The sequence below is a fragment of the Rhinolophus sinicus genome, chromosome 1 (assembly GCF_057876585.1).
Source record: "Rhinolophus sinicus isolate RSI-liver-muscle chromosome 1, RSI-T2T, whole genome shotgun sequence".
NCBI lineage: Eukaryota > Metazoa > Chordata > Mammalia > Chiroptera > Rhinolophidae > Rhinolophus > Rhinolophus sinicus.
This window is the reverse complement of record NC_142501.1, coordinates 213,821,993-213,834,034: the sequence shown is the minus strand read 5'-3', so window position 1 is coordinate 213,834,034 and position 12,042 is coordinate 213,821,993. Positions and strand designations below refer to the sequence as shown.

General features: G+C 59.4%; 1 protein-coding gene across 14 annotated transcripts in view; it reads left to right on the top strand.

Annotated features, from left to right (window-relative positions):
• SH3BP2 (SH3 domain binding protein 2) overlaps positions 1–7,940 on the top strand; it is a 33,896-nt gene extending 25,956 nt beyond the window's left edge. For 8 of the 14 annotated variants that reach the window (XM_074320376.2, XM_074320367.2, XM_074320388.2 and 5 more), the window contains 9 exons: positions 175–245; positions 1,204–1,292; positions 1,527–1,589; positions 3,382–4,039; positions 5,306–5,414; positions 5,658–5,713; positions 6,060–6,141; positions 6,855–6,914; positions 7,271–7,940. In XM_074320376.2, the coding sequence (XP_074176477.1) occupies positions 175–245; positions 1,204–1,292; positions 1,527–1,589; positions 3,382–4,039; positions 5,306–5,414; positions 5,658–5,713; positions 6,060–6,141; positions 6,855–6,914; positions 7,271–7,459 (1,377 nt within the window). In that variant the 3' untranslated portion in view covers positions 7,460–7,940. The remainder of the gene's footprint in view (positions 1–174; positions 246–1,203; positions 1,293–1,526; positions 1,590–3,381; positions 4,040–5,305; positions 5,415–5,657; positions 5,714–6,059; positions 6,142–6,854; positions 6,915–7,270) is intronic. The other 6 variants (XM_074320382.2, XM_088793220.1, XM_074320392.2 and 3 more) reach the window with 1 other exon arrangement.
• The last annotated feature ends 4,102 nt before the right edge of the window (positions 7,941–12,042 follow it).

The window sequence follows — 12,042 nt, the reverse complement described above, 5'->3', positions numbered from 1 at the left end:
ACACTCAGAAATTGCCGTCTCGGGGCAAGCCCTGAATGGGCTGAGGGGGCTGCAGTCCCAAGATGGCCACCAGGCGGTCGCTACAGACCAGTGGGGCAGGGAATGGAGGAGGGGCAAGGGTGGGGCCATGCCCTGGGCAGCACCATGCCCACTGCGGCCCTGGGTGACCCACAGAGCTGGATGGTCTTGCTGCGCAAAGAGATCGGTCACCTCCATGAGAAGAAGGAGCTGCCTCTGGATGCCAGGTGGGCCTGGGGGGGTGCCGGGCGGGCGGTGTTACTAGGGGCCCTGGGCTTGTGTGTGTGCATGTGCCCACCTCCCAGCCCCCAGGGGCTTGGCCCAGAATCCTTTCCTTGAAAGCTCTTCTGGAGGTGCCAGCTGGGTATGTTTGTTCAGGGTATGGGCTGGTGTGTATGCTTCCGAGTGTGTAAGTGTGTGTAGGTGTGCACCCGTGTGTATAAGAGTGTGTGTATGTGTGCCTTGTTGGTAGTTCCTATTTAGGGGTCGTGGGAATTTACCTGCCCACCCAGGAGGCCTAGCATTGGCAGCAGCTCTGAGCTTTGATCCCCTACCCGCACCCCCTGCCATGTCCGTCCTGGCTCGCTTGGGAGTGAGAGCAGAATGAGTCCCCAGCGTCTCGTCGACCTCACTGTGACATGACTCAGCCAGTGGCAGGGGCATTCTGGGCAGGAACACAAAGCACCCATGGCCGTCCCATAGGTCCCTGCCTAACCCCAGAGCTCCTGGCCCTCTCCTGGCTGGTCCCTGCATAGGCTCGGCCTACAGTTGACTGAGCTCCCTGGGGCAGGAGCAGCTGGGCACACGGGCCTTGAGGCCTGGCAGCATCTGGCCAGTCAGGTGGCTACACTTGTGGCAAGAACCACAGGGGTCTTGGGGAAGGAGGCACCACAGCCTCCAGTCCCCATATTGGTCCTCGTAACCTCGGTGGAGCGTGTCGGTGTGTCTCCAGGTGTCTACATGTCTGTCTGTCCTTGTCTTGTATTTGTGTCTAGGTCTGTGTGTGTGCAGGTCTGTGTGTCCTTGTGTGTGTTTGTGCACATGTCCACACCTGTGTTTCCGAGTGTCTGCATACACATGCCTGTGTCTGTCTGTCTGCGTGTCCGCGTGTGTGAGTGTGTGTGTCCTGATGTGTGAGTGCGAAGGGGCTCCCCGCGGGGCTCACTGTCCTGTCCCACGCCTCAGTGACTCCAGCTCGGACACGGACAGCTTCTACGGTGCAGTCGAGCGGCCGGTGGACATCAGCCTGTCTCCATACCCCACAGTCAACGAAGGTGAGGCCGGGCTGGGGTGCCCCGCCCATGTCCTCTCCACACCTGGCCCCAGGGGTGACACCACTGGCCTCCTGTGGGGCTGCTGCCCAGGGGAGCAGATTCGGCTGTCCTGCCGCCTCTACCCTGCTGCTTCCCCGCAGCCTGCCCGCCTGCCCCGTCTCCCTGACTCAGCTGTGCGCTGAGGCCCCACCCTGCGCCCCGGCCACCCTGGTCTGATCCCTCATCTGCCCACAGACTATGACGACGAAGACGACTCGTACATGGAGCCTGACTCCCCCGAGCCTGGGAAGCCTGAGGGTAGGTGGCTGGCTGGTGGGCCTGGGGCACTCTGGGGCACAGAGCAGGGGCTGGGCCCCGGGCAGAGCTGGGCCAGGCTGGGTTTGCCGGCCTGGGCACTGCTCTGGGCGGCCTCAGGCCTGACCTGCTCCACCCTGCGTCTGGGTTTCCCTGCTGAGTGTCAAGAGGAGCAGAGCAGAGAGGTGTGCACGCGGGCCGCTCTGCTGTCTGCTTCTGTGGGTGGGGTGGGGCACGCGGGGTGCTGAGCTGGTCCTGGGCCAGAGTGAGAAGGAGGAGTGGACGCAGCCACAGCAGGTCCGCTCCCTGTGGCTGACAGCTCTGGGTGGCTCTGTAGGCCAGGCGGCCACTCACGGCCCCACTCCACCCCCACTGCCCAAAGCATGTGGCCTAGCAAGGGACACAGGCATGGACCAGGCATCACATACGTGTGTCACAGGGAAGAACAGGGCTGGGTGGGGCAGGGCTATGCCTCTGTTCTGCTGGTGACCCACCTCCCCCTGCCCCTGCCGTCTAGCCCATCACTCACTGTCCCTTCCTCCCTCCGTCAGACCCTGCCCCCACCCTGGGCTCCTCTCATTTGGTTGATTACATTATCCCTGGAGACATGGGACAGTCCTCCCACCCACTGGCCTCCCTCCTCCTTGCCTCCTCTCCAATGTCCTTGTCCTCTGGCACTTCAGCCCCCACTCCCGTATCCTCCTCTCAGCTCCGCTTTCCTTGGCTCCAGCCTCCTTCCCTCTTCCCGGCTCCCTCCCGCCGGGGCCCGACTCGCACAGGCCTTCAGCCCACCACACCAGGACGTGCGGGCCTGTACTCCCCCTTTCAGCACAGAGCCCACATCTCCCCATCGGCCCCTCACTCACAGGCTCTACCCTCTCCTCTCTCTGGCCTAGTCACCCAGCCCTGGTGACATCTCCATCGTCCCACCCCTGAACTGCAGCCCAGTGTGGCTGGAGGTGAGCACAGGGGAGCCTCACTTCTCCGTCCCAGCGATGAGCCTCCAGGGACCCAGTGCTCCTGCAAGCCGCCTGCAGACTCCTGACCCCCCACCCCAGTCAGGCTTTCCCCAAAGCATCCTTCTTAGGGTTCCCCGGGAGCTGCACCTGGCCTGCTGCCCCCTCTCTGCTCCTCACCAGCCTCACTCAGCTCCAGGTGCCTTGCCTTCTGGGTCCCCCCGCACCTCACTGGCAGTTGCCTGCCAGGCCCTCGGTGTCCATCCACATGACTGAGGGCCACCCCAGGGCTCAGGCCTCGCGCATTCCTATTCTGTCACTCCTGGGCCACAGCCAGTGTCGCCCATGGGCTGTTGACTCCATTGACATCTCCAGCTAGGACCTTTCCTCTGAACGTCACACTTGCGCCCCGACAGCCCAGTTGACGTCCCCTGGACACCTCGCAGCATCTGCAGCTTGTCATCCTCTTTGCAGCCTATTCCTGCCCACTCTCCTCACCTCTAGTAGTTGGGAATTCCAGCCTCCCAGCTGAGGCCAAATCCTACATGTCCTCCTTGCATCTTCTCCCTCCCACCCCTCCCCGCCCCCCAGAACGTGATGGCTCCTGACATGACATTTAGCTTTTAGGAAGTCGGCTCAGGCTGCCTTGTGGAGGATGGATGGGGTGGGCCAGGTAGCGTGGGTTGGGAGGATGGCTGGGCATGGGGGCTGCAGGGTGGCCAGGCACGGGCTGGAGGCTGCGAGGGGGTGCCCTGGCCATCCCTTATCTGCAAAGGTGGTGCTGGTCCAGCCTCTAGCAGGTGACACTTGCTCACCGACTGGATCGCTTTGCTCTGCAGACACCCTGATCCACCCGCCAGCCTATCCTCCGCCTCCTGTGCCAACACCCAGGAAGCCAGCCTTGTCCGATGTACTCCGTGCCCACTCCTTCACCTCCACGGGCCCAGGCCCTCTGCTTCCACCCCCGCCCCCTAAGCGCAGCCTGCCCACCGATGCTGGCCTGGCTCCCGAGGACTCCAAGAGGGACCTGCTGGGCCTGAGGTGGGCTGAGCCCGGCCCCAGAGCACCTGCCACCTCCCGGAGGATGAGCGACCCCCCGCTGAGCAGCCTGCCCACCTTGCCTAACCTCCGGAAACCCCCTTGCTTTCATGAGAGCACCAGCCCCAGCCCAGAGCCCCGGATCCCCAGCCATGGGTCCAGCTCTGCCTCCAGCTCTGCCAGCATGGCCGCTGCCACCTCCAGGAACTGTGATAAACTCAAGTCCTTCCACCTGTCCCCCCGGGGGCTGCCCACGCCTGAGCCCCCACCCGTGCCAGCCAACAAGCCCAAGTTCCTGAAGATGGGTGAAGAGGCCTCGCCAAGGGACATGGCCAGGCCTGCACTCTTTGTGCCCACTGTGGCCCCCAGGCCTCCTGCCTTGAAGCTGCCTGTGCCGGAGGCCATAGCCCGACCTGCGGTCCTGCCCAAGCCAGAGAAGCCGCCCCTCCCGCACCTCCAGTGAGTCTGCATGGTGCTGGGGCCACTGGGACCCCTCCCCAAGCTGGCCAGTTCTCCCGCCAGTGCCCTGGCCTCCCTACCCTGGCGCTCAGGCCACAATGGGTGCCAGGCCGCGTGGCACGGGCAGGAAGGCTCTGCCTAGGCTGAATGGCTGCCTCTGTTCCTGACCCAGGGATCCAGGGGATGCCCATCCTTGCCCTTGACGGACGTCCAGCTCAGCGGGTGGGGGTCTGGAGCCCATAGCTGCCTCGGAGCAGTGGGCAAGGAGGGACTTTGGGGACACGTGGCTTGCAGAGCCCCTGCTGTGGCAAGGGGGGTCTTGCAGGGCTGACTGCCTGCCCCAGCCTACCGAGTGGGGTGGCACTTGGGCTGTGAGCCTTCCCGACCCTGTCGGAGGCTCGGGCTGCCTTTGTGTCCTTCCTGATTGGGAACTGGCCAGAGTCGGGAGCTTGGCTGTGACCCCTCAGGCTTGCACGAAACCTTTTCTGTTTTTTTGCTGGGCAGTGCTGGGAGACCAGTGTGCCCACTGCTTCCACACACAGCGTCATCCATACCAACAGCCCGTTGTCAGAGATGTCTGGGACCCGCAGCAGTGAAGGCTCTGGGAGCCGCAGGCGGGGGGTGGGGGAGGCTTCGAGCGGCTGTGCTGTTTCACAAAGGGCCACAGCAGTGCAGACTGAGTCATTTTGCTGAGCCCCGGATACGGGCTGGGGTACAGCAGGGCAGTGTGTACTGGGGCCTATTGTCTCCAGCCCAGTGGCCCGTCCCAGTGTGGCCTCCTCTGACCCTCCTGAGGCCCTGGAGGCTTAGGACCCCCTGGTTACACGTGTGGGCCATGTTCCTTGGGCCTGACCCGTTCCCACCCATTCGTAGTCTGTGACTCTGGGAGAGGTGTGACTTGGCCGAGGTCACAAAGTTGGTCAGTGGCAAAGTTGGGGCCAAGGCCCCCCCAGCCTGGGTCCTTGTCCCATAGCATCCAGGGTCCTTGTTCGTAGTGTGATGACAGCAGAGCTGAGGCCCCTGGGACCCCCCTGGCCAGGGTCAGTGTCAGCCCTGACCCCAACTCAGGCTTGCAGTCCTGGGCAATTTCTGCCACCCAGGGTGGCCGTCATGGGCCCCTCTCTGGGCTCTGTGGTCATGGCCTTTGACAGCCACTGGGGCTGTGGCAGCCAGACCCCAGGGGTTCCAAGGCTGAGCGTAGTGTGGGCACTTAGAGGGCGCATAGGGGCGGCCCCCTGCCATAACTTTCTTCTTGCTCCCTCCCAGGCGATCGCCCCCTGATGGCCAGAGTTTCAGGAGCTTCTCCTTCGAAAAGCCCCATCTCCCCTCGCAGGCCGACAGTGGGGAGGCGGATTCTGATGAGGACTACGAGAAGGCAAGGCCGAGTGGGGAGCCCGGGTCCCAGCGTGGGTGGGCGGTGTCGGGGCGGCTGTAGGCCCGTGTGGCCCCTCGCTGGCTGTCTCAAACCAGGAAGCCCCAGGACCCTGGAGTTGAGGGGGGTGGTAAATGGTGCAAAGCCTGCGCTCTCGGCCGAGGCTGGAAGTCAGGGGGAGGGTGGGGGCGTGCTGGTCACGAGCACCACTCTGACCTTGACCCTGACCACCGTTGGCCTTTCCAGGTGCCACTGCCCAGCTCGGTCTTTATCAACACCACGGAATCCTATGAAGTGGAGAGGTCAGTGTGAAGCCCTTCTTTCTCCAAAGCCTTGTTTTTGCAGACACGAGGTACCCTGTCTCCCTGCTGGCTCCTCGTCTTTCTGCTCTTCGGTTCCCCTCACTCACCTTGGTGCTGGGCAGTTGCTGGCACGAGTACACAGCCACGCACCTGGAGAAACCCAGAGAACAACAGATGCCATCAGTTCAGTCCCCCGCCAGCATCCCCCTGGGCATGGTCCGCATGGCACCCACTGCCCTCGGCACCTGAGCTGCAGGATAGCGAGAGGACAGAAGCCACTCTGGGGAGTGGGCCTGGAGGGTCCCTGAGACCGGTCTGAAGATGATTTACCTGTTGATTTTTTTAGGCTGTTCAAAGCCACAACCCCACGGGGAGAGCCCCAGGATGGACTTTACTGCATCCGGAACTCCTCCACGAAGTCTGGGAAGGTAGGTGCCAAGGAGGGTGCCCTGGCAGCCTCCCTGCCCAGCAAGGCCCCTGGGGATGGCTGCATTGTGCAGAGTCTGCTGGCTCTGCACGGACCAGGCTGACAGGCGAACATAGGACTTCACAGTTTATAGATCACTTTCCCATGTAGCCTCTTGTTTGCCATCTCACCCCAGCGCCATCCTTGACGTCTCTGCCTGTCAGCCCCCTTCCCATCTATTCTCAGGAAGTAAATGCCATCTGTAGACTGGGGGCAGTGGTGGCCACCCCTCCCCAGCACTGGCACAAGATAGGAAGGAAGGGCTGACGCCCCAGGCCTCTGAGGGGGTGGGGGTTCCTGCACTTTGAAGGGGAGGCTGCTGGGGGTGGTGGGAATGCCGGCCTTGCCTCTGCCTCTCCAGCAATGACTTGTGTGACTTCACTGAGCCTCAGTTTCCCCATGTATATCAGAGATGGTCCTAGGGTGGAGCAGGCTCTAGGTACTGTTAACTCGTCTCATCAGAGGCCGTCTGAGGGCAGGAGCCCTGGGGCAAGGGACTGCCCTTCATGACCCTGCTGTCCACATGCAGGGTGACCCTTCCCCAAGTCCTGCCCGAGGGCCCCAGGGCCCAGCCTTGATGCTGCTGCTGCCCCTTCAGTCCCCATGGCCCAGCTCTCCCGAGGTCCGTACTGCTCTCAGCCTGCACTCCACTGCTGCCTGCTTTTCTCCCGGCAGGTTTTGGTCGTGTGGGACGAAACCTCCAACAAAGTAAGGAACTACCGCATCTTTGAGAAGGTGAGTAGGCTGTGCCACTTGAGGGCCCTGGGTGGGAGGGGCACCCTGGCCTGGGGCATGGAAGGGAGCAGAACAGTCTCCCCATAGAGCAGTGGGCGGACTGAGGCTGGCACCTCTGGATACCACCCCTTCTTCACCCTCCCCTTCCCCACTGCCTCATCCTCCCCCGCTGTCCTTGCCTAGGTGTGTCCTCAACTGACCTTCGAGGGGGTGGGGTGATAAGCCCTGGACCCTGGGCTTATTTACATCCCCTGGGCAGATTGGGGGGTGTAAGGTCGGAACTGGGAGGCAGGAGCAGAGGGAACATGGGGCAGCAGGAGCAGGCCCATCGTTATGCTGACCACCCTATTTTTCAGGGAGAGGCAGACTGGCTCTGTCCCCCTGACCTTGTCCCCCTCCCCGCCCAGGACTCTAAATTCTACCTGGAGGGCGAGGTCCTGTTTGTGAGTGTGGGCAGCCTGGTGGAACACTACCACACCCACTCACTGCCCGGCCACCAGAGCCTGCTGCTGCAGCACCCCTACGGCTACGCCGGGCCCAGGTGACACTGGCACCTCATGCTACTGGGCAGAGGCGACTACGGGACCAGCACCCCAGACTGCACAGATGAGACTGGCATTCATGGGAGGCGGAGCAGGAGTACGTGCTCTGCTCTGACCTAAGACCTCCTGACACACACGTTGTGGCGTCTGCCAGGCCAGGCCCCACACAGCAGGCTGGGTCCTTGGAGCTAGGCCAGGCCCCAGGCTCCTGAGGACTGGGGGGCTCTCCTATCCCACCCCACCCACCCTGTCACACTTCCCAGGAGCCCGGGATCCTAGGACCAAGCCCCACCTGGGCTTCGTTGGCAGGAATTCTGGTTCTACTGCCTTCTCCCTTCCCAGCACACACCCACTCTGTACTGGGCTGGGAGCTGGGCAGGGCATTTGGGGATGGGGCAGGGGCTGGCCCCAGAACCCCGCCAGGAACGCTAAGGCACAGGCTCCAGGAGGGCCTTTGCTGCACAATAAAGCACAGATGACTTTTGCCTTGGTGGCTGGGCTTCATTGGGAAGGAGGGGTGACTGGCCTTACTGAGTACCCACATGGACATCAAGTGGTGACTGTAGCAGCTCAGCTCACAGGAACCCTAAGAAGTGGTCTCCCTGTCTCCTAGGGCGCAGGTTACTAAGGGACTTGCCCCGGGTGCAAGCTAGTAATAGAACAGGACGCAGACTCGAGTCATGTGGGCTCAGAGCCCACACCTCAAAGCACAGGTCCTGCTGCCATGGGTCAGGTCCGGGGCCGTGGGGCTGCAGAGCTTAAAGGTCCCCACATCTAAGTTGGGTCATTTACTGGATTGACAAATAGTTACCTGGAGACAGCTGGGCAGGAGGTGTTCACAGCGCACGCTGGCCAGAGCAGTGGGGTGTGCAGGGGTTTGGCGCTTGGGACCCAGCTGGGGTCTCCAGGAAGACTTCTTGGAGGAAGTGACAGCTACAGACAGAGGAGCAGGAAGAGTGGGCCCTGAGTAGGCCACGGGTGGGTGGCGACGGTGATACCCAGGTGCCTGAGCCCACCAGCCATCCCCGTCCCTGATCAAGCTCTCACTTTCTGCCATGGAATTCTAATAGGCCACTCTCCTGGCACAGCCACCTGCTGGCTTCGTGTGTGTGTGTGTGTGTGTGTGTGTGTGTGTGTGTGTGTGTAACAGCCTCAGCTGGGAGTCAGGGCTGGCAGGGACCCCAGGACCATCTGAGCCTCGCGGTACTTTATGTTGGGAAAGTGATTTGCTGTGTAAAACCCAAACCTAGGACAGCACTTGTGCCCCCCAGCCAGGGATGAACTGTCGCCTGGAGAATGCCCTTTGTTTGGACTTCCCCTTCCCCGGGCAGGCATGTTCTGGGGTGGGGTGATTAGCTGGAGAAGAGGAAGAGATGAGGTGGGTAAGCTGATGTGGGAGGCCACGCCCCCAGTGGGAGCCATGACCATCTGCTTCCAGGAACCAAGTGACCAGCACCATCTCTGCAGATGTTTCCTCTTCAGCCCATCCAGGGTGAGGGGTCAGTGCCGTCATATTTATGTTTGGGTCACAGGGAGCTCCCGGTGTTCTGCACCATCTCTGGAAAACTAGCAATTCCTCCTCCCTTTGGTCACAGTGCTTTGCCCTCTCTGCCCTGAACTCACTGGGGGAACCCAGCAAGACACACTTCCCAACTGTGGCTGCGGCTTCCCTTCCTGTAAACTTTTTCAATGGGGCTTGGATCACAGAAACGGTTTCCAGCTGGTGCTGGGGTCTCCTGTGCTGGTGACGCGAGGCAGGATGCAGAATGCTATGGCTTTTAGCTAACCAGCAGCCACTGGAGCCAGCTCAGTAACCGAAACGTGTGAAGACCCTTGAGCTGGAAGGTTTGGCGGTTCTGGGATCCAGAGCCACGTGAGGTCCTGGCTGCCTAGACAGATGAAACCTATGGCTGCCCAAGGCCTGCCCCAGGGCCTGGCCCGGCCTCGCCTCCTCCCAGGCCCTTGGTTTGCCCAGGAACGCTGGTCACCTCTTTGTGAGCTGACCCTGCGCCCAGGGCCTCAGTTGTGTGTGGATGGTGGACAGGATCCCAGGCATGGTCCCCCAGCATGAAGGAGGGGCCAGAAGGGTCCCACTCCCTCCTGAGATCTGCCGTGAACGCTTTATTCCCCATAAAGGGTTGCAGGGTGTTTGCCACTTAGCACTTCCTGCGTTTGAGGCACTAAGTTTGCTTGGAGAAGCAGCTGCTATTAGTCCCATTTTACAGGTGAGAAAACTGAGGCTAAGACCTGGATTCAAGTCCCAGCTCTGCCACTTACTGCCATGTGAACTTCTCTTCGCTGTTTTGAGCCTGCCTAGCTAACCCCTGCCACCCTTCATGGCCTCTGATAGTTATTGTGGGAGGTGCCTCCCAGAGTTCTGGGTGTGCCTTTGCTCAGCTGAGGGTGCCATGGCTCAGGGGGAAACAAAACTGACCTGTCTCAGTCTGGGGATAAACCAACAGGAGGACGAGGACCTGCCCTAAGGCTATCCTGCTCCCTCATAGGTAGAGAAACTGAGGCTCAGACAGGATTCAGATATGCCCGGCATCATGGTACATTCAGAGATGGGTTCCATTCCTGGGCTTGAGAAAAGGGACCCGGACACTTTGGGAAGCTTCTCCAAACTTCCCAAGGAAGCTCCAAGGACTGACATGATTTAACTTGCCTACAGTTGACCAGAAAGAGTGCAGTGAGCCTTTATACCTTCTGTAAATAGATGTTTTTATTATGAAACAAGATGTTTTTAGAACCAGAAGAGACCTCACAAAACAAGCCCCGAGTTGCTCCCTGTCACCACCCTACTCTGGGTTACACTGTGGATGCCCCCTGCTGGTCTAAGCGGGAGCTTCTTGGATCCCAGGCAGGATGGGTGGCTCTGACAGGACCAGGGAAGAAATAGCAGAGAGCCTAGGGCCAAGAGGCGTCTTGCCAAGTGCCCACTGGTACGAGTCTCTAGAGGGCACAGGGCCACACAGGGAATATGGGGCAGAGCTGGCACTTGAACCAAATCCGCGTGTCTAGAGGAGACACTGTGAGGGGAGGGCTACAGCCTCTCTCTGGCTGTGACCCAGCAGCATGGAGCCCCTCATTGGGCAACTCACATACACATCCCGCTCCCTCTGTGCTGGCATGTCCTGTCCCCCCTTCCAGAAAAGACTGCCTGATGGAGCATAGCAGTAGGCCATTTTCAAGTCACACCAACATATTGAGTCAGCCTTCCTATGAACCAAGCACCTGGCTTTTCATCATCTGTCACTGTGTCACACAGAATCCCTGAAACCATAGGTTTGAGCTGAGAGGGTCTAGACCACCTACCTCTGCACCTGCATGAACCCAATCCTGGATCTACTGCTTCCAGATTACAATGTATCTACTCAATTCTATGTTTTGGTAGTCTGACAGAAACAAGTTCTGACCTCAGTTACTTTTGATGTCCCATAGAAGCATTCCATTTCTACCAGAGCTCAGTAGCAAGCCAGAGTTACTTTTTGGAGTTGCTTGGATCTATGGGTTTGTAGTTTTCATCAAATTTTTTAAAAGTTCAGCCAGTATATCTTCAAATAGTATTTCTATCCTCTTCCCAATCCCAACGCCATTTTCAGGAACTCCAATTACGCATACTAGTACACTGGGCCTCTTACGGTTGTCCTACCGCTCACTGGTGCCATGTTCGTTCTTTCCCAGGCTCTTTCCATGTTTCGTTAGGTTCTTTTTCCATGTCTTCTAGTTCACTTTTTCTTTTTCTCCCCCCCCTCTTTCTTCCACCTCCCCCCCCCCCCCACTCCGGTTCAAGTTGTTGTTTCTCAGTCTGGTTGTGTAGGACACAGCTCCCTGGCCCACGCTGGTATTATAAGCCTTGCGCTCCCCCGACTGAGGCAGCCAGTCGCCAGTCATCGGTTGTCCTGCCAGCCAGCCGCTCATAGCTGCTCTCGCTGCAGCCGGCCACTCACGCCAAACTCCGGCTGCCCATGGCAGCCCACCTCAGGGAAAAGCTGTTGTTCACAATCTTAGCTGTAGACACGCCCATGTGGGAATCAAACCGGCGACCTCGGTGTTAGGAGCATGGCGCTCCAACCACCTGAGCCACTGCGCCGGCCCCCGTTTTTTTGCTGTGTCTAATCTGCTATTCCTCCCATCCAGTGTATTTTTCATTTCTGACATTGTGTTTTTCACCTTTGGACGTTTGCTTGGTCTTTAAATTATTTTATTTTATTTTTGAATTAGTTGACATACAATATTATATTAGTTTCAAGTGTACAAAATAGTGGTTAGACATTTATATAACTTTTGAAATAATCACCCCGATTAAGTCTAGTACCCATCTGACACCACAAAGTTATTACAATATTGACTACATGCCCTATGCTGTGCTTTATAGCCCTGTGATGATTTAGTCTTTTTTGTGTCTTTTGTGCCTCTGCTTAACACTTTCAATTGTCTTCTACTTCTCCCTCGCTCCCTTCTTTCCTTCAGCAAGCCCTCTGACTTCTTGTGGGCCAGGCCTCCTTGCTGGGTGCCAGGGTACAGAAGTGGGACACAGAAAGCTGGGAGTCTTGCCCAGAAGATGTGCCCCGACAGCAGAGGTC